The sequence below is a fragment of the Denticeps clupeoides genome, chromosome 5, assembly GCF_900700375.1.
Source record: "Denticeps clupeoides chromosome 5, fDenClu1.1, whole genome shotgun sequence".
In the NCBI taxonomy this organism is placed as follows: Eukaryota; Metazoa; Chordata; class Actinopteri; order Clupeiformes; family Denticipitidae; genus Denticeps; species Denticeps clupeoides.
In genome coordinates, this window is record NC_041711.1 from 2,225,476 (window position 1) to 2,244,684 (window position 19,209).

At 48.6% G+C, this 19,209-nt stretch overlaps 2 protein-coding genes across 9 annotated transcripts in view; one reads left to right on the forward strand and one right to left on the reverse strand.

The window, feature by feature from the left end:
• The window catches only part of invs (inversin), an 18,183-nt gene extending 8,905 nt beyond the window's left edge, over positions 1–9,278 (forward strand). For 5 of the 7 annotated variants that reach the window (XM_028980704.1, XM_028980702.1, XM_028980701.1 and 2 more), the window contains exons 5-18: positions 32–205; positions 702–869; positions 1,581–1,761; positions 1,853–1,962; positions 2,049–2,217; positions 3,830–3,985; positions 4,507–4,736; positions 4,832–4,938; positions 5,046–5,255; positions 5,934–6,139; positions 6,889–7,102; positions 7,618–7,817; positions 8,300–8,377; positions 8,480–9,278. In XM_028980704.1, the coding sequence (XP_028836537.1) occupies positions 32–205; positions 702–869; positions 1,581–1,761; positions 1,853–1,962; positions 2,049–2,217; positions 3,830–3,985; positions 4,507–4,736; positions 4,832–4,938; positions 5,046–5,255; positions 5,934–6,139; positions 6,889–7,102; positions 7,618–7,817; positions 8,300–8,377; positions 8,480–8,589 (2,313 nt within the window). In that variant the 3' untranslated portion in view covers positions 8,590–9,278. The other 2 variants (XM_028980708.1, XM_028980707.1) reach the window with 2 other exon arrangements.
• Positions 9,058–19,209, reverse strand: part of tex10 (testis expressed 10) — a 16,827-nt gene continuing 6,675 nt past the window's right edge. The window contains exons 5-16 of one of the 2 annotated variants that reach the window (XM_028980699.1): positions 17,875–18,106; positions 17,668–17,786; positions 17,342–17,601; positions 17,122–17,245; positions 16,511–16,680; positions 14,980–15,157; positions 14,296–14,384; positions 13,465–13,598; positions 10,710–10,790; positions 10,458–10,627; positions 9,486–9,696; positions 9,058–9,413 (exon numbers count right to left, since the gene is read on the reverse strand). In XM_028980699.1, the coding sequence (XP_028836532.1) occupies positions 9,321–9,413; positions 9,486–9,696; positions 10,458–10,627; positions 10,710–10,790; positions 13,465–13,598; positions 14,296–14,384; positions 14,980–15,157; positions 16,511–16,680; positions 17,122–17,245; positions 17,342–17,601; positions 17,668–17,786; positions 17,875–18,106 (1,861 nt within the window). In that variant the 3' untranslated portion in view covers positions 9,058–9,320. The remainder of the gene's footprint in view (positions 9,414–9,485; positions 9,697–10,457; positions 10,628–10,709; positions 10,791–13,464; positions 13,599–14,295; positions 14,385–14,979; positions 15,158–16,510; positions 16,681–17,121; positions 17,246–17,341; positions 17,602–17,667; positions 17,787–17,874; positions 18,107–19,209) is intronic. The other variant, XM_028980700.1, reaches the window with a different exon arrangement.

Here is a 19,209-nt window from a genome sequence, read left to right on the forward strand (position 1 = left end):
AGGATGTCTGAGTGTGTGTTTTTGTGTGCAGGGTAATGTGCGCTTTATGAAGCTCCTGTTGTCCAGACGAGCTGATTGGCTGTTAAAGGACAGAGAGGAAATGACTGCACTGCACCTGGCAACCCGACACCCCTCCCCCAAACCCCTCGCCCTGCTGCTGAGACACATGGGTCCTGGAGAGGTGGACACACAGGACAAGAACAAGGTAACACACACTGGACACAAAGAAAGTAACGAGCAGACACAAACCCGCGTGATGAAAGATACTGTAACACATTCACACACAGCAAGGACAAAGTGACACAAACAGCATGGTGAGAAAAATGTAACTCATAGGACAAGAACAAGGTAACACACACAAATGTAATTATTTATGTCTTTTTGGCAGTAACACGTACAGTAAAGCAGTAGGGGTCGTCTGATGTCTTATTTTACATGGAGGCTATAAAAAGTTCTCCTTGGGGCTACACACACACACACACACACACACACACACACACACACAGGACCTGCTCAGTGCTTCGAAAGCCGTAAGGGCAGTGGTGATGTGGGCCTGGGCCACGCCTTCTCCCGGGGTGATGTGTGGAGGAGGTGCGATGGTGTTGAGTCAGTCGCCTACACCCTGTATCATGTCATGTCATATGAGTACTAATGGAGAACAGTGCGTGTGTGTGTGTGTGTGTGTGTGTGTGTGTGAGCAGCAGACAGCCCTGCACTGGAGCGCATTTTACAACCACGCTGAACACGTGAAGCTGCTCATCAAACACGACTCCAACATCGGCATCCCTGACAGCGAGGGCAAGATCCCCCTGCACTGGGCAGCGCACAACACACACCCCAACGCCACAGACACCGTACGCTGCATACTGGTGAGTGCACACACACACATACACACGTAATGAGGGGCTGGGAGGGGTCCGATGTCGTGCCATCATTACACAAGAGCATGAGACAAAATATGCATCTACAGTTTGCTATTCATTGATTGATAAATTGATTGATTAATGAAGTACTGTGACTCCATTCGAGGAGCATTTTTTGAAGGCTGCAGCCTAGGGCTGAACAATTTTAAGAAATTATCTAATTGTGATCATTTGACGTATTTTTGGAAAAGGTGGTTCAGTATTGACTGTACTGTAGAAGAACTGTAGAATTACCGTACATTGAAATATGAACTGTGCTATAAGAAGAATGTGTCGAGTTGATGGCATTTTAAGTGGGTGTGGCTTTAACTTTGGACACATCTGATTGGTGAGGATGATCGTCTGTCACAGTATTCTGCTGCACGCCCCCTTGGACTAAGTGATTCACGGTACAAACCCTCTCCGAACTCAGTCTACTCGAGTACGCCGGAGTGGCGGCGTCTGCCCATGCTCCGCCCATTCGGCTGCACCGCCACGCCCCACTCTCTCTCTCTGCGCATGCGTGGTCTCGCACCCACCCTACTCGCAGTCGTTGCGCTTTTTCGAATCACCGTTTCGGTTGAAATTCGGTGAAAAGCCGCTGTGCGTTTTAACCGTTCTGTCTCATTACAGTTTCCACGGAGAATAAAGTAATCACTTTCCGTGTGCGTGTTGTAGGACGCCGCTCCCACCGAGTCTCTGCTGAACTGGCAGGACTATGAGGGCCGCACGCCGCTGCACTTTGCAGTGGCTGATGGGAACCAGGAAGTGGTGAAGGTGCTGACATCGTATGAGGGCTGCAACATCACCGCCTACGACAACCTGTTCAGAACCCCGCTACACTGGGCCGCCCTGCTGGGTACACACACACACACACACACACACATACAGATCTGTGCATACTGAAGACAGAAGGTGTCTGTAAATGCGCTCTTTTGTGCGTGTTAAAGGTCATGCACGGATTGTGCACCTACTGCTGGAAAGGAACAAATCAGGCAGCATCCCATCAGACAGCCAGGGAGCCACGCCCCTTCACTACGGAGCACAGAGCAACTACGCTGTGCGTGTGTGTAGCAACTATGTGTGTGTGTGTGTGTGTGTTTTTCACCTCACTCTGTATGTCTATGTGTGGGGGGTCACTACCAGGATACGGTGGCGGTGTTCCTGCGTCACTCTGTCCGAGACGAGTCGGACCTGGAGGGCAGAACAGCCTTCATGTGGGCCGCAGGGAAGGGCAGTGATGATGTCCTCAAAATGATGCTGGACATGAAACCAAACCTGGACATCAACATGGCTGACAAGTACGGAGGCACAGGTACGATGTGCCTGCTGCATCTGGACCACGTGACCATATTTAAAAGGCCCCCTATTTACATTTACATTTACGGCATTTGGCAGACGCCCTTATCCAGAGCGACTTACAATGTGCTTTCAAGTTACCATGGATGAAGAGATCAATTCCGGTTCACTAGGACCCCAACTATGAATACAGCGCTTTGGTCATTCTACTTCGACAGAGCGCCGAATTGGGAATTTGTCCCCTTATGACGTCACAAGGGGAAAGGTTACCTCTCGTTTCTCATGCTTTTCCCGCCGCTCGGTGGATGGATTTAAAAATGACCTAAAACGTATTTTTTTAGTTCACTCACGCGAGACTCTGAAGGATAAGTGGGTTCATTGTATTTTTTATGGAGAAACGCCAACGTGACTTCCTGTCCGCGCCAAACATTGTTATTTGTGAATGGTGTTGATGCAGTCACATCACCTAAACTTCTATAGGCCGCTCTCCTCCTCGTCCCGCCTCTCTCCTGCTCCTTAGCATTTAAAGCTACAGACACCGAAATGGCACGTCCTGGAAAATCTCATTGTGGTGTCTGTAATTCACTCACCAGTATGCATCAAAGTCTCTGTAATTCTGCACCACGGCTGAATTTCAGAAAGAGACTTCAGATACAGTATTAGGGGGCCAACAAAAAAAGCAAATATGATATAAAAGCAAAAAAAAATTCATGTCAGGGATACAATACCATGTTACACGTGGTTCTCATCTGTATCAAAATAATGGAACTATTGAAAACTGTCAGAACCTTCAGTGTTTATATAAAGGTATAAAAAAAGACCAAATCATCTCCCAGTCTGAGCCTCTTTCCCATACTTGTCTCTTAGTTTTAAACATGCATTATAGAAAAATAATTTGACATGATTCAATTGATTGAGATTTGTAGTTATAATGTAGTTATTCGATAAATGTTACAAATGGTGGCAGTGGTGGCGTAGTGGGTAAGGAAGTGGACTCGTAATCGGAAGGTTCAGATCCTGGCTCAGATCTATATGTATCAATGCGGTTGTGGGATCAAATCCTGAACCGCCAAGGTGCTACTGAGGTCCCCTTGATGAAGGTACCGTCCCCACACACTGCTCCCAGGCGCCTGTCATGGCCGCCCACTGCTCACCAAGGGTGACTGTTAAATACAGAGGACACATTTCGTTGAGTCACCGTGTGCTGTGCTGCAGTGTTTCACAATGACAATCACTTCTGAATGGAGTGCTTGTGTGTCTAATCTACACACATAGTGTGTAAATTAATATGAATAAATGAATGTTCAGGGATATAATATGGTGTTATTAACCTAAGGAAATCTTCACCAATTATAATGCTTGCATCTGTATTCGTTATGCATGGCTACACTTTTATAATTGATTGATTTTATTGATTATTGGAGAAGCCCGAGGCTGCACAGTATGATCTGTCTGACAGATTGGAGTGACATTTGCAGGGTGACTGTTTAGGCGCCTGATTATATATGCACATTTAATTTTGAATTACATTTCTTTTACCATAGATGATATTCTCATAAAAGTGCTTATTTGTGTCCCCACAAAGCCCGGAAAACCCGAACCTTAGTAAAACCTTGCTGTGTGTTTAGCGCTGCATGCTGCTGCTCTCTCTGGTCATGTGACCACTGTGGGGGTGTTGCTGGAGCGAGGCGCTGCTGTTGACCCTCTGGACGTCATGAAACACACACCCCTATTCCGTGCCTGTGAGATGGGCCACAGAGATGTCATCCTCACACTCATCAAAGGTGAAAACAAGTGTGTGTGTGTGTGTGTGTGTGTGTAGTTACATGTCTGTTTGATGGTATGTTTGTTCCTTAGATTGATAGAGTGGTAGTAGCCTAGTGGGTAATGCACTCGCCTATGAACCAGAAGACCCGGGTTCGAATCCCACTTACTACCATTGTGTCCCTGAGCAAGACACTTAACCCTGAGTTGCTCCAGGGGGACTGTCCCTGTAACTACTGATTGTAAGTCGCTCTGGATAAGGGCGTCTGATAAATGCTGTAAATGTAAATGTAAATGTAGATTGGAGTGTATCAGTAATTATTGTGTGTGTGTGTGTGTGTGTGTGTGTGTGAAGTTACATGTTCTGTCTGTTGTTTGATGGTATGTTTGTTCCTTGGATTGGAGTGTTAGTAATTAGTAATTATTGTGTGTGTGTGTGTGTGTAGTTACATGTTCTGTCTGTTGTTTGATGGTATGTTTGTTCCTTGGATTGGAGTGTTAGTAATTAGTAATTATTGTGTGTGTGTGTGTGTGTGTGTAGGTGGTGCTCGTGTCGACCTGGTTGATATAGAGGGACACTCTGCACTGCACTGGGCGGCGCTGGGCGGGAACGCAGAGGTGTGTGAGGTTCTGATGTTGAACGGCCTCGGGCCGAACCTGCAGGACAGCGCTGGTAGAACACCGCTGCAGTGCGCCGCCTACGCCGGGTACATCAACTGCATGGCCCTGCTGCTGCAGCATGACTCCGACCCCAACATACAGGACAAGGAGGTGATGAATGTACTTTCAAAAACAGGAACCGTGTAATATCGCTGCTGTAAATACTGTTTTTAAGTGTGTGTGTGTGTGTGTGTGTGTGTGTGTAGGGCCGGACAGCGCTTCACTGGTCTTGTAATAATGGCTATCTGGACGCAGTCAAGCTGCTGCTGGATGGTGGGACGTTTCCAAACCACATGGAGAGCACAGAGGAGCGGTAACAACACACACTTACACTCTGCACACACATGGACATGGTAAACACACCTCAAGCGGGTCCATCATCACTTGTGTGCGTGTGTGTGTGTGTGTGTGTGTGTGTAGGTACACTCCTCTGGACTACGCTCTGTTAGGGGAGCACCAGGAAGTGACTCAGTACCTGCTGGAACATGGCGCCCTCTCGATCGCTGCCATCCAGGACATCGCCGCCTCCTCCATCCAGGCCCTGTTCAAGGGCTACCGGGTCCGCCGGGCCTACAGGGAGCGGAAGAACCTGCTGATGAAGCACGAGCAGCTGCGCAAGGACGCCGCCAAGTATGCCTCGCGTCAGCGCAAATGGTTCAAATGCCAATTCCAAACCAATAGCCCACCGAGTAATATTCATAAGAATAGCAACGCTTTCTTGCATAGTCGTCGTTTACATTCACATTTACCAGACGGCCTTATCCAGAGCTTTACTGTGGCTTTAAATTCAGTACCGACCAACTCGAATCTCGAATCTCCTCAGTCCTCAGAATACTACGCCAGTTCTCATCAGGCCAACGCACGTGTTTCTTGGTGGATTTTAGCTTCAGACAACCACCTTCTGACTGTGTCCACGTTTATCTTTCTGGAGATGAATCCGTTTTGGCAGCAGATGCTCGTTTTCTGCGGAAATTTAGAACAACTTCATGTTTCCCCCCCGCCACACACACACACACACACACACACACACACACACGGAATTCTCTAATTATACACCAGACTTCTGTTATTTTCAACACGTGATTTTTAAGTTGTCAGATCAAGCAGCATGAACTTCATGTCCGTCTGCTGTTCCTGCGCATGGAGGTCATGGGTGCAAAACAGGCTTCCTAAACCGGTGGGGCGCAGAGCCTCCAGGGACAATGACATTTAGAACACGTCGACAGGATGAAACGCACACACGTTCCATCATTCCTGTTTTGCTCAAGTGTGTGTGTGTGTGTGTGTGTGTGTGTTTGCATCCTTCAGGAAAAGAGGAGAGGAACGCCGGAGAGAAGCAGAACAGCAGTTGTCACTGGCCGGGTGTTTGGAGCGCCAACTGTCATTGGCTGAGCAGACTTGTTCTCTGCATCAGTGGGGCGGGGCTAAGGAAATAATCGCTCCTAAGAGAAACACACCCAAAACGCAACGCAGCCAATCACAGCGGAGGCCCGAGCTGCCAAACACATCCCCAGGTACGGTGTGTTTATTGCATTATGACCAAAATGACTGGCATCCAATAAAATGGTCCATTAAAGGGATTGTTAATGGGTTTGGGCGCTTCACTCCTGATTTAGGATAAAGCATTCACCCGCCTGCATTCTCCTTGTTTGAGATTCCATTATTTCTGTACTTCTGTTCTACTTACCTGTTGGACACGCCTGAACTAGCTATCGTCGTATTTCCAGGAGTTCTGATTGGCTGGCTGCTCCTGGTTATGACATCATAAAGAGGATGCATTTCAAATTTAGCCAAAATTCCAACTGCAGCTGGTTAGTAAACTCTTAGCTGTTTGATTGCGTGAATATGATGGGATGGATGCTAGTAAGACCACAAGCTCCCAGATTCAAACCCCACTTACTACCATCATGTCCCTGAACAAGACTGTCCCTGTAACTACTGACTGTAAGGTGCTCTGGCAGAGGGTGTCTGATAAATGCCGCGGATATTTATCATCAGGGCCAGTGATAATAATATGGGCCGTGGTGGCCTAGCAGGTAAGGAAGTGGACTCGTATTGCCAAGGTGCCACTGAGGTCCCCTTGATCAAGGCACCGTCCCCACACACTGCTCCCTGGGCTCCTGTCATGGCTGCCCACTGCTCACCAAAGGTGATGGGTTAGATGCAGAGGACACATTTTATTGTGTCACCGTGTGTTGTGCTTTGTTTCACTGTCTAATGTCTGTCCGTCTCTGGTTGTGTGTGGCGGGGGTCTCTGGTTCAGAATGTTCCAGTACTGCCAGAGCCCATCCTCCAGTCACCACGGAAGCCCAGCTGAAACGTCCCACGTCGCGGCCTGTCGGCACGGTAACCCAGTCCAGACCACAGGTGATGGAGAGAGGCGAGAGAGTGAAGGAGAGTGAGAGAGAGAGACGGCGGAAGGAGGTGAAGAAGAGGAGGAACGCGGCGGCCAGAACCATTCAGAGAGCCTGGAGGAGGTAAACACTCGCGCACACACACTATAAACACATCGTACCTCACTCACACACACCTCGTATACAAAGATGTGCAGACGACACGCATGCACACACACACACACGTGATGGGAACATTTTATGTGGCCCTGTAGTCCTGCTCAGATGTTGCCCACATGTGCCGTCTGCCCTACTGCATAGCAGCACCTTGACGTCTGAGTAAGTCTGTGTTCGTGTGTGTGGAGCATTTTAACAAGAGGCTAAAAGTTCATCTGTCCTCACACACTGTCCCACCTCCTGTAATCAAGTTCAGAAGCTCCCCTTCTTATAATAATGCCAATTACACCATTACACACACACACACACACACACAGGTCGCTAAATGTTTTCAGGTGTGAGACTGTCCTGGGAACTGTGTGCGTGTGTTTTATGTGAAAAGGTTCATGTAGTCCATCCAGTTCAGTTCACAAAATAAAATAAAATGAGAATGATGATGATTGTGATTATAAACTCTGTGTGTGTGTGTTTGTGTGTTTTAGGTGTCGTGTTCGGGCTCGCCTAAGAGTTGCTATGACTAGACATCACAAAGGGGCGGGACCAGCAGAGGTCACCGCCCTCTTAATTCAGCTGCTGTGGGATTTGCCGAAGCCCACTGACCTTGTCAAGGTGAAGCATGGATTAGGAGCGCTGGCCACCAAGAACGCGGGAAAGAAGAGTTCCGTGCTGCAGAACATCTATGGTGGGTCTACAGCAGGAACGTCCATCTCTCACACACACAAAAAAAACCCCCAAACGAGATAAAATGAAGTTTCTGCTCAGTAAACGCAACTGACCTTCAGGACATATGAGCAGGTGACGACTGACACACACACACACACACTCTCTTCCTCTGAGTGCTGTGTCTATATTCTCCCTCCACCCATCCTGCAGACTTGAAAAGTTCAGAGCTGTCAGAGGGGATGCCTGAACACACACACACACACACACACACACACACACACTTTCATTCTCCTCCACCTGCTTAAATTGGCAGAGGCTGAGGATTTCAATCTCCGTCTCATTAACAGCGTGTTGGTTTGGGGGAGGGACGCTTCTCAAGTGTGTCCCTCACTTCCAAATACACACTCTCGTCTGATGTTACACACCCAGTTGGATATTTGGTTGTAGCAGGTGTGTGTGTGTGTGTGTGTGTGTGTGTGTGTGTTGTTCGCATGCATGCAGGAGGACTGCAGGTCAGGAAAGGACGTTCTATCACAGCAGAATTAAACACACTGCCAGAGCTGAAAACTACGCAAGTTTGTGAGTATATATATATATATATATACACACACACACACACACACACCCCTTCTGACCCGGACAGAAATAACATTGTTAATTTTGTATCTGTGTGTTGTGCAGTGAGTGGAATGGAGTGTGTGCGCGTGGACTCCGCCCAGGCGAGACAGTTCTCCTACCACATGAGACCAGAGAGTGGAAACAATCACAAACAACGGCAGCCCAAGAACTGACACACACACACACACTCCCTGTCTCTGAACCGATGTGTGTGTGTGTGATAGAAAGAGATACAGAGAGACTTGTCAGTAATGACGCAGCCATAGGATTAGATTAAAAACACACACCTGAAAAAACACCTGCACCTGCAGACCCCGCCCCCTTCTCTCTGCTGAGGTCACTGCAGGCTACACCTGCAGACCCCGCCCCCTTTTACACTTACAGCATTTACCAGACGCCCTTATCCAGAAGTGTCTTGCTCAGGGACACAATGGTAGTAAGTGGTGTTTGAACCCGGGTCTTCTGGTTCATAGGCGAGTGTGTTACCCGCTAGGCTACTACCACCCTCTTTTCTCTGCTGCGGCCATTGCAGGCAACGCCTGCTGACCCCGCCCCCTTCTCTCTGCTGCGGTCATGTAGCGCCACAGCTTTTATAAAAAATGGGGTGTTATTGTAACGTTTCAATATTTTATTATAAATGTCAATATTCCCGCACCTCTGTTACATTAATAAATGTTTGTGTTCTGTTATTTCAACGTTTGACATCTGCTTGGCTGCTAAGTCTGCGTGGTGCAGCAGTTGCACCAATCACAGGACTCATTTCCTTCATCATCATGGCGTCAGTAATGTATCTTCATTACACATCTTCCACACAGCAGCGGTTTATTTTATATATATATATATATATATAAAAAAAAAAAAAGCACAAAAGAAAAGAGGTGGAGCTTCCACATGGGGACATGGTTCAGAAGAGGTTGCCACGGTGACTGGATACTGTGGTACTGTAACAGTAGAGCAGGTCCGTCAGCCACTGGTCACGAGACTCTACAGAGTACTGCTGAAACACACACATACATGCATTAAAGCGCGGTGTTTATGATCTCTGTGTGTGTGTGTGTGTGTGTGTTACCGTGAGCTCCTGGATGATCTGCTGCAGCAGCGCGTTGTTGGCGATCATGTGGTTGCGCAGGTGTGTGTGTTGCATCAGGAGCTGCAGGATCTGGGCCACCTGAGGAAACTCCTCCTCACACAGGTCACCCACGCGCAGCGCCTGCAGGACCAGTCGCAGCAGCCGGGGCACGGTGCTCAGGGCCGCCAGGCACGCCCCCCACACCGCCTCCCTGTCACAGAGCGCGAGTCAAGCAAGGCGCGGGCCCTCGGGATCGTGGGGAACGTTCGTACTTAACAGCCATAAACTGATTTAGCTTTTACGACTAGAAGGGATCCCACGGGTGAAGTTCTGTGTTAAAGGTCCCCTGACATGAAACGTTTTGTTGCTTTTATATCGGTCCCAATACGGTATCTGACGTCTCTTCCCGAAATTCGGCCACTTTGGTCCAGTCCCACAATTAAATATCCCAGGATCCGTGTCTGTAGCTTTAACTGCGGGACGAGGAGGAGAGCGGCCTGTAGAGGTTGAGCGTCAACAACACTATTCACCAACCAAATAGTGTTGCAGTTTTTCTTAAAAAAAAATAAAATGCACCCAGTAGTTGTTCACGTGACTAAAATAAAAATACATGTAAAAATGAGCAACGGGAAATTCTCTGGGCGGAAAAAGCATGAGAAGCGGGAGGTCACCAAACTGCTCTTTGCACCTGTCGCCATTTCTAGCCACTGCAGGACCATAGACAGGCTAGAGGAGCTCGTATTAATGTTAAATAACCTCACTCACAGTCACATTTTCATAACGGGACCTCATAAGATATGACACCCAGTTTCACATTGGAACAGCACTCATTTAAAAAAAAAAAAAAAAATGTTGGAGAATGTGCTGCATCTGAACTCTCAATAAAGAAAGACATTTTATTTAAAGTATGAATGTAGGGTTCTAATCGGCCAGACGTCCTGACAGTCAAGGGGTGCGTGTATTGGTACGTACCTCCTGTGCGTGCCGGGCTCCAGCTGCAGAAACAGACTGAGCATGCTCAGGCAACAGTTAGACAGGAAGTTGAGGAGCGTCTCGTTTGGTATGACGTTCACATCCAGCAGGCGCGACACGAACCTCAGGACTGCTGCACACACACTGTCAGGAACAACGGTCAAGCCCACCTACACAAACACACAACATTTTAAAAACTCACACACCACACACACCAACTTAGCAGTGATACTACAACACACACACACTCACCAGAGTCTTGTAGACGCCGTTCTGAAGCAAATCGAAACACTGAGAGCGAGAGCCCAGAGTCTCCAGACAGTGACACACTTCCTGTTTGGAGAGAGGTGGGAGGAGCCCAGTCAGGTTCTTCCTCCTGAGGTCCCACACACCCGAGCGGCCGGCGATCGCCGGCGACTCGCTGATTCAGGTGTGTTGTTAAGCAGTAACAGTATCCTGTGTGTGTGTGTGTGTGTGTGTGTGTGTGTGTGTGTGTGTGTGCGCTTGCTTGCCCCGCAGCGTCGCGACGTTGGCCGCAGCCAAACAAATAAAATTAATTATGCCGAATTGAGAACCACCGCCACCAACACCCCTCCGCCCCAAACCAGCCCAGACTGATGCCAATCAGCTGCTGACCTCTGACCTCTCGGCCCCCAAGCTCGAACACATGACTGCATCAGTTCAACAGACAAGACACACACACACACACACACAGCTCAGATGCAATGGAAGTTGACAACAGGCATCACTCTCCCGATTCCAATAATTCAGCAGCACAAACAATAAACGTGGGTGGGTGTGTGTGTGTGTGTGTGTGTGTGTATAATCTAATAGGTTTAACCACATTAGGTCTGATGCGATTAAGCAGCTCAGGACGTCACTCAGGGCGGCCAATTATCAGCATTAATCAGAATAACAGAATTAAAGTGAGATTAACCAGATTACAGACAGCACAGATTACTGCTGTCCCACACACACACACACACACACACACACACACACACACACACACACACACACCCTCTGCTCATTTGAGCCGGAGGCTGAAATCTAACGCTCACCACTGTGACGTCCACAGGTGAGACGATCAAAGAACACTTAACTCCACCTGGAACCCTGACTGTACCAGTGTGTGTGCGTATGTACGGTCACTAGATTAGAGAAGATACCAGATGGATGATTATTCCAGAACGACTGACCCCGCATAGACTAAAGTGACTCAGGACTAAAATGTAAATTTAGAGGAATAAAACTGTGGTCTGGGCCACTTCACGTCACCAGGAACACTCAGCCCATAATAAAAAGAATCTTAAATGTCCAGAAAATACGTACAACGCGATTAGCAGGAGTGTTTCACTGTAAACATCTCAGGTCGAGTGTGTGCGTGTAAGTATGAGAGAGATAGGTAGCTCACTCCTCTTTTCTCATTAAGCTCCATTATTCTCCATCAGCCTCACCTGCTGGCACTCTACCCCCCCTCACATCACCGTTACCATGGTGATGCCATCCAGTCTCGCCACCAGGACATGCTGATTGACTTGGACACGGAGATGAGAGTCCAGGCGTAATTGTATGGCGGAATTAGCACTGTTTGTGTGTGTGTGTGTGTGTGTGTGTGTGTGTGTGTTAGTGTGTGTGGGCCTCAGGGCAACTTTTTGTTGGGTTTTAATTTGCGTGTAAAATGTCAGCGTGTGATCATGTCCGCTGGCCAACATTAGCATTAGCGTCTGTCCCCTCGCTCTCCGATAACCAGCATTTATTGAAATGTGTGTGTGTGTGTGTGTGTGTGTGTCTCCCAGCGCTCTGATAACTACCGCTCACTGAAACATGGATCTACACACACACCTTGACCGGCGCTACGCGATAAAACGTCCCCCCCCGCCACACTGAGGCCAACACCAGAAGGAACTAAAACCCCAGATGTCTGGAATACTAATAAAATCCCTACACACCCTTACACACACAATACACACACAGCTCAAAAGTTATTTTAGTAGTTCAGTCACAAGAAACACAGAAACAAATGACTGGTTCTGGCCTCAGAAGGACCTGGGAGAACTCAGGAACTGCTCACCAACCCGAAACTTCAGGCCCGGCAAACCACCGAGACCCAGGCGGATCTCATCATTTGCATAACAGTGGTGGCCTAGCGAGTCCTAAACGGTCAAGGCACCACTGAGGTCCCCTTGATGAAGGCACAGCGCCCACACACTGCTCCACGGGTGCCTGTCATGGTGCCCACTGCTCACCAAGACTCATGGTTAAATACAGAGGACACATTTCACTGTGTGCACCGTGTGCTGTGCTGCAGTGTTTCACAATGACTAAAACAAATCACTTTAAAATCATGAGCTATCATCAATCCTCTACATTGTGAGGTGACTGTGGGTCATACTTCTCCAGCACATCCCACAGATGCTCGACTGGACTGAGGTCTGCAGAATTTGGAAGTATCCTGCTGAAAGAACTCAGGACTGAGGGGTGAACAATGTTTAGGTAGATCCTCCACATGAATGCAGGATCCAAGGTCTCCAGAAGAGCTTCACACTGTCTCCACCAGCTTTCTACTATCATGTCTACAACCTCAATCTAATGTACAGTAGATCTTCCTTGCTGGCACTCCCCAGGATCACCAGTTTGATCACCTTGATTGTCATGGTAAAACACTGCAGCACAGCACAAGGTGACACGACGAAATGTGTCCTCTGTATTTAACTACCTCCATCAACCATTAACCTTGGTGAGCAGAGGGCAGGCATGAAAGGCGCCCAGGGAGCAGTGTGTGGGGACGGTACCTCGATTAAGGGGACCTCAGTGGCACCTAGGGATTCAGCAACCTTCTGATTACGGGTCCGCTTCCCTGCCCCAGCAGCGATATACCCCAACTCCTGCAGACCAGGGGACCAGGTCCCACAAGATCTGGAGATGTTAACATCCTACCCACTGCCAATCACATTTGCTTTGTCCATCATAATGGTATCCCCAGAAGCTGAAGACCTGCACTCACCTCCACCACGTCCCAGTGGTGTGTGAACTGCTCCTCGGGGGTGGAGTAGATGCTGAAGGGAGAGAATGACGAGGGCAGAGCGATGGACTCGTCCTCACGCTGCTGCAGCTCCGTTATCTCGTCCTGGCAGAAACCTAGCAGAAACATCACAAGACACTCAGTCGTCTAAGAATCTGTGTGAGGCCGTGTGTGTGTGTGTGTGTGTGTGAGGCCGTGTGTGTGTGTGTGTGTGTGTGTGAGGCCGTGTGTGTGTGTGTGTGTGAGGCCGTGTGTGTGTGAGGCCGTGTGTGTGTGTGTGGCCGTGTGTGTGTGAGGCGTGTGTGTGTGTGTGTGTGTGTGAGGCCGTGTGTGTGTGTGTGTGAGGCCGTGTGTGTGTGAGGCCGTGTGTGTGTGTGTGTGTGTGTGAGGCCGTGTGTGTGTGTGTGTGTGTGTGTGTGTGAGGCCGTGTGTGTGTGTGTGTGTGTGTGAGGCGTGTGTGTGTGTGTGTGAGGCGTGTGTGTGTGTGTGTGTGAGGCAGTGTGTGTGTGGGTGTGAGGCCGTGTGTGTGTGAGGCGTGTGTGTGGTGTGTGTGTGTGTGAGGCGTGTGTGTGTGTGTGTGTGTGTGTGTGTGTGAGGCGTGTGTGTGTGTGTGGGTGTGTGTGAGGGTGTGGTGTGTGTGGGTGTGTGTGTGAGGCGTGTGTGTGTGTGGTGTGTGTGAGGGCGTGTGTGTGTGTGTGTGTGGGGCCGTGTGTGGTGTGTGTGTGTGTGTGTGTGTGAGGCCGTGTGTGTGTGTGTGTGTGGTGTGAGGCCGTGTGTGTGTGTGTGTGTGTGTGTGTGAGGCCGTGTGTTTACCCATCAGTGTGGAAAACAAGAAACTGAAGTAATCCACGTCCCGCACAGCGACTTCCTGTGAGCTGCACTGCCAGCCACTAAGAGAAGACCTGAAAACAAAACACACACACACACACACACACACACACACACACAAACAGTGTACTGTAGCTTCCAATGCAGACAAAAAAACTTATACAAAAACAGTCAAATACTGCCACCTACAGGCTGACACACCCTGCAGACACACAACTCTTATAACTCTGAGGATGTAAGAAAGGGAGAGAGAGAGAGAGTGTGTGTGTGTGTGTGTGAGTGTTGCACATCAGGACACATAGTTCCCTTATTAAATGAAGTTTTATATGGAATGTAATATCACATCTCCTGCACAGACACACACACACATGCTCCTCTTCTGACTGCTCATTGTGTTTCACCTCATTACAGCCAATCAAAGTTAATCAGCAGCCGTCACGGCCAATAAGAGTTAAGTGGCAGGATGGTCCCACCTCTCAACCGGAGCCTGTGATGCTGATTGGTTAAATTGTTTGATTTGATTACCAGCGCAAACTCTACTCAGCCTGTCTCCTCTTGGTACCATCAGCCGACAGAAGCTCAGACAGACGCACACACACACACACACACACACACACCAGACTCGGGGCAGGAAAGAGTAGGTAAGTTTGCGCGTGTGTGTTTGTTCACCTCAGATGTATTATTCTGATGAGCGTAGCGGCAAGGCTCGCTGACACACGGCCGGTGTTACAGATTCGACTCAGGCAGGCCAGCAGGTCGGGAGGAAACGCAGGCAGGAAGTAGAGCATCTGGACCAGGCGCTGCTGGGAATCCGCCGGCAACACCACCACGCAGCCCTGCACTGGGTCTGAACACACACACACACACACACACACACACACACGACAAATCAGCCAGCAGACCAAGAAAGGGAAAGCACTCCCCCTAGTGGCGTTTTAAAACACCAAGATGTGTGTACATCAGAAGAATGACTGGAAAGAGTGACCAGTAAAAGGAGAGAGGTACGTGTGTGTGTGTGAACAAGTGATCATAGATAGACATTATTAGCCAGTGACGCACTCTGCTGATGTCACTGGCTCTCACACAAAGAGCTAACTGTACTATAGAAATACAACCCAAACACACACACACACACACACACACACACTCTCTCTCTCTCTCTGAAAAAGAAAGGGAGTAAATCACAGAGGCTCCTTCTGGCCTGCACAGTCACTAAACACACACACACACACACACACACACACACACACACACACACACACACACACACACACACAGAGTTAAAAGAAAAACTGCCTGGTCACCATGGTATTATGACAAGGTGTAGAGTGTCGAACATTAAACTGGGAGAAAAGAAGAGACTGAACGTTCAGTGAACTGGAGGTGGGTGGGGAAACGACAACGTGGAACCTCATGTTGCCAGTAGAATATTTTGTGGCAAGAAAGAATTTCCAATGTAAACTTTTAAAGAGTGCCGGAAGCCTGGAAAGCATTCTGAGGCGGGATCATTAAACTGGGCTTCGGCTCTAAACACAGTTCCTCACCCACAGTGGCACAATGATATCAGAATTAATTTTATTAATAATCCATCACTAGACATGGATTAAAGCACAAAATATTTTATGTGTGTGTGTGTGTCATTATATATGTATATATACACACACACACACACTTTCATCAAATGAATTCCCTGCATTCGGTTCATCAACTCCAAGGCCCAAGCTTTTCTCCGCCTACACTGTGAGGGCCAGATGCTCTTCTAAAGTACAATATTGATTGAATTTTGTATTATTTGATATATTAAATACATTTATTTTTTATTATTTTGATATTTTAATATATTTTCCTATTGTCACCCATCAGGCTGAGACCGACCCAGGTCGGTCTTTTTAAAAAAAAAATGTTTTAAATGAATTAATAGGTCATTTCCAATCAAGTCGACTGTGCAGTCAGGAGTGAGAAACAACGACTGGTTGCCGCTCCTGTACTCCCTGCAGGACAGCCAGGCCCACCATTAATCTCCGCACCCGCCTCCTCCACAATGCGTTTATTCCTGCCATTTGACATTCATTTTAAATACTAGTCTTGCATGACTCATGATGATTCGTCCAGGGAACAATTAGTCCCAGACACCAATGTTCATGTAGTTCAATGTTCATTATAAGTGTGTCTGTGTGTGTGTGTGTGTGTGTGTGTGTACCATAGAGGCTGCAGGCCTGTGTTTGAAGACTTTGCAGAAGGTCTTTGTTCCTCCAGGCTGCAGCCGACTGCAGCGTCTGCAAGATCTGCGCAGACAGCTGTGGGTTCCGAGAGCCGAGCTGCACCAACTGCACCGGCAGCGAAGCCAACCAGCGAGCCAGGATCTTACTCCTACACACACACATGAAATTCAACAAAAGCACACATATGTGTGTGTGTAGGGCTGTAGACTAACTTTTAGCACTGCGGCGCCTAAGAAATCTTACCAAATTTTCGACCGGCATCCACCACCACCACAAATAGGGAGGTAGTAGCCTAGTGGGTAACACTCTCGCCTATGAACCAGAAGACCCAAGTTCAAATCCCACTTACTACCATCGTGTCCCTGAGCAAGACACAATGTGTTTCCAAGGGGGGGGAAGTGTCCCTGTAACTACTGATTGTAAGTCGCTCTGGATAAGGGCCTCTGGTAAATGCTGTAAACACATGGACCTAACATGTGTCAGGTTGCGTGAACCACTGGGAGTTACGGAGACTCACACCCACCCACCCCCCCCATTGAGAAATTAGGTTGCACTCTAGAGCCCTTGTGGTGTGTGTGTGTGTGTGTACCTGCTCAGGTGCTCCTGTAGGTACAGTCGGCTGAAGAAGCGCAGGAGCATGAGCCGAACAGACACACTGAGGTTCCTCTGGTGGTACTGGGCGTGGACGGCCTGCAGCAGCTCCTCTGTAACAGCTACATACACATGCACACACAAGCCTCAGAATGTAGATCATGATCAGAAGTCGCACAACTCGAAAGTAAATGTCTCCACCAAAGCCAAAGTCTCACTGCGGCTCTTCTGGTTGAGCACCAGCCTCCACACCACCTCCAGCAGCGGCGCCAGCTGCCGCCCCCCCAGCCTCCCGCCGTCCATCAGTGTCTCCCGCACAAAGCTTCTGATTGGCCCAAGCCAGTCCGCATCCTGCCCCTCTGGCTGGCCCCGCCCCTTGACACTGAGCGTCACCATCACCTGGCACAGAGTCACGTTCAGCCCCAGCGGGTCAGCGTTGCCCGAGGCGACCGAGCCCCCCATCACCTGTTGCCTGGTCCTGTTACAAAAGTATGTTTAGTGTGTGTGTGTATGTGTGTGTGTGCGCATGTGCACTGACACTCACCTCTTCCCCTCCCCCTTCTTCTTGTGTCGCTGTATGGGTGTGTCCAGGAGGCTGTAGGGAAAGTTCTTCATGAAATGCTGCCTGAAGTCCCTAAGGTAGGAGGTGCGGAGCCAGGAGTCCTACAGGAAGTGGAGGGACCAGCAGGGGGCGATGTGAGCTGCACAGACCCTGATGTGGAATATGCGCAGGCCCTGATGCGTTAATTACCAGCTCCTCCTGTAGGTGGTGCTGCGGCGTCAGGCGTCTCAGCAGCTGTAGAACTGTCAGCACCTGCTGCATGAGCGCCATGGCGTCATCCGAAATCAGATGGCCGCTGTCCGCGCCCACCGTCTCCACCCACACCTCCATCAGCAGGGGCACCAGCGTCTCGGCGAAGCCCCGCACCGCCTCCAGCGAGCCCAGCACAGAGTCGACTCCAGCCCCGGGCTCCAGGTCCGGCCTGCAGCAGCCAACAGGTCGACAAATACCATGGTTCAGGAGGACAACGACAATGTCCAACGTTTGACCTACGAAAACAACGGGCAGTGGCGGCCTAGCGGGTAAGTAAACGGCCCCGTAATGAGAAGGTTGCCAGTTCAAATCCCAAGGTGCCACGGAGCAAAGCACAGTCCCCACACACTGCTCCCCGGGGCGCCTGTCATGGTGCCCAATGCTCACCAAGAGTGATGGGTTAAAGTATTTTTTGTTCCTAAAAAAATACTTTATTTTTACAATAACAGAAAAAGTTTCATTAATTATATACAGGACAAACTTTTTTCAAAGGAATTTCCATGGCTGTTCAATTACTCAACGGCCAAATTTCTCAGAACTTTGTGCAAATGTAAAGAAAAAAAAACATTAACAATTTTTGGTAAAGTAAATTTACCCTGAAAAGCTGAATGTAAATGACAGCGTTGCTTCCTCCAAATTCGCACATCAGGTTCGGATATAGATCAGCTGTAATTTACACGACTTTTAAAAAGCAGGCACCTAAAATGATTAAGTAAAACACACACCCACCAACACAACCCATGCTCAGGCAATCATGTGTAGAAAAATGATAAAAATTCGATAATCGATAATTGTTGGAGTGAAGTTGTTTTCAGACCGAATGTAATTTGCTCTGAATGCTCTAAAGTCTGGGAATATTTCAGCCTAGATAAAAAAAAACTATAAAATCTAAATCTATAAAAAAAAAAAAAAAAAAAAAAAAAAGCTATTTACAACATCGAAATGGAGAGTAAGGAAGCTAAGTAGTAGCCTAGTGTGTGACACACTCGCCTATGAACCAGAAGACCCAGGTTCAAACCCCACTTATTACCATTGTGTCCCTGAGCAAGACACTTAACCCCAACTGTCCCTGTAACTACTGGTTGTAGAGCCAGGAATGTCGAAATAGAAAGATCCTCTCAAATGGTGGAAGGAAGACTGTTCATTTTTGTTGTAATTCGGCCGTCATGAAAAGGCTCATGCCTGTTTTTTTGCGCTGAGCCTCGCGGCAAGTGCGGTGCGTTGAGCGCAATTCGCAGTTTTTATTTTAGCGGAATCGCAAACGACTACATA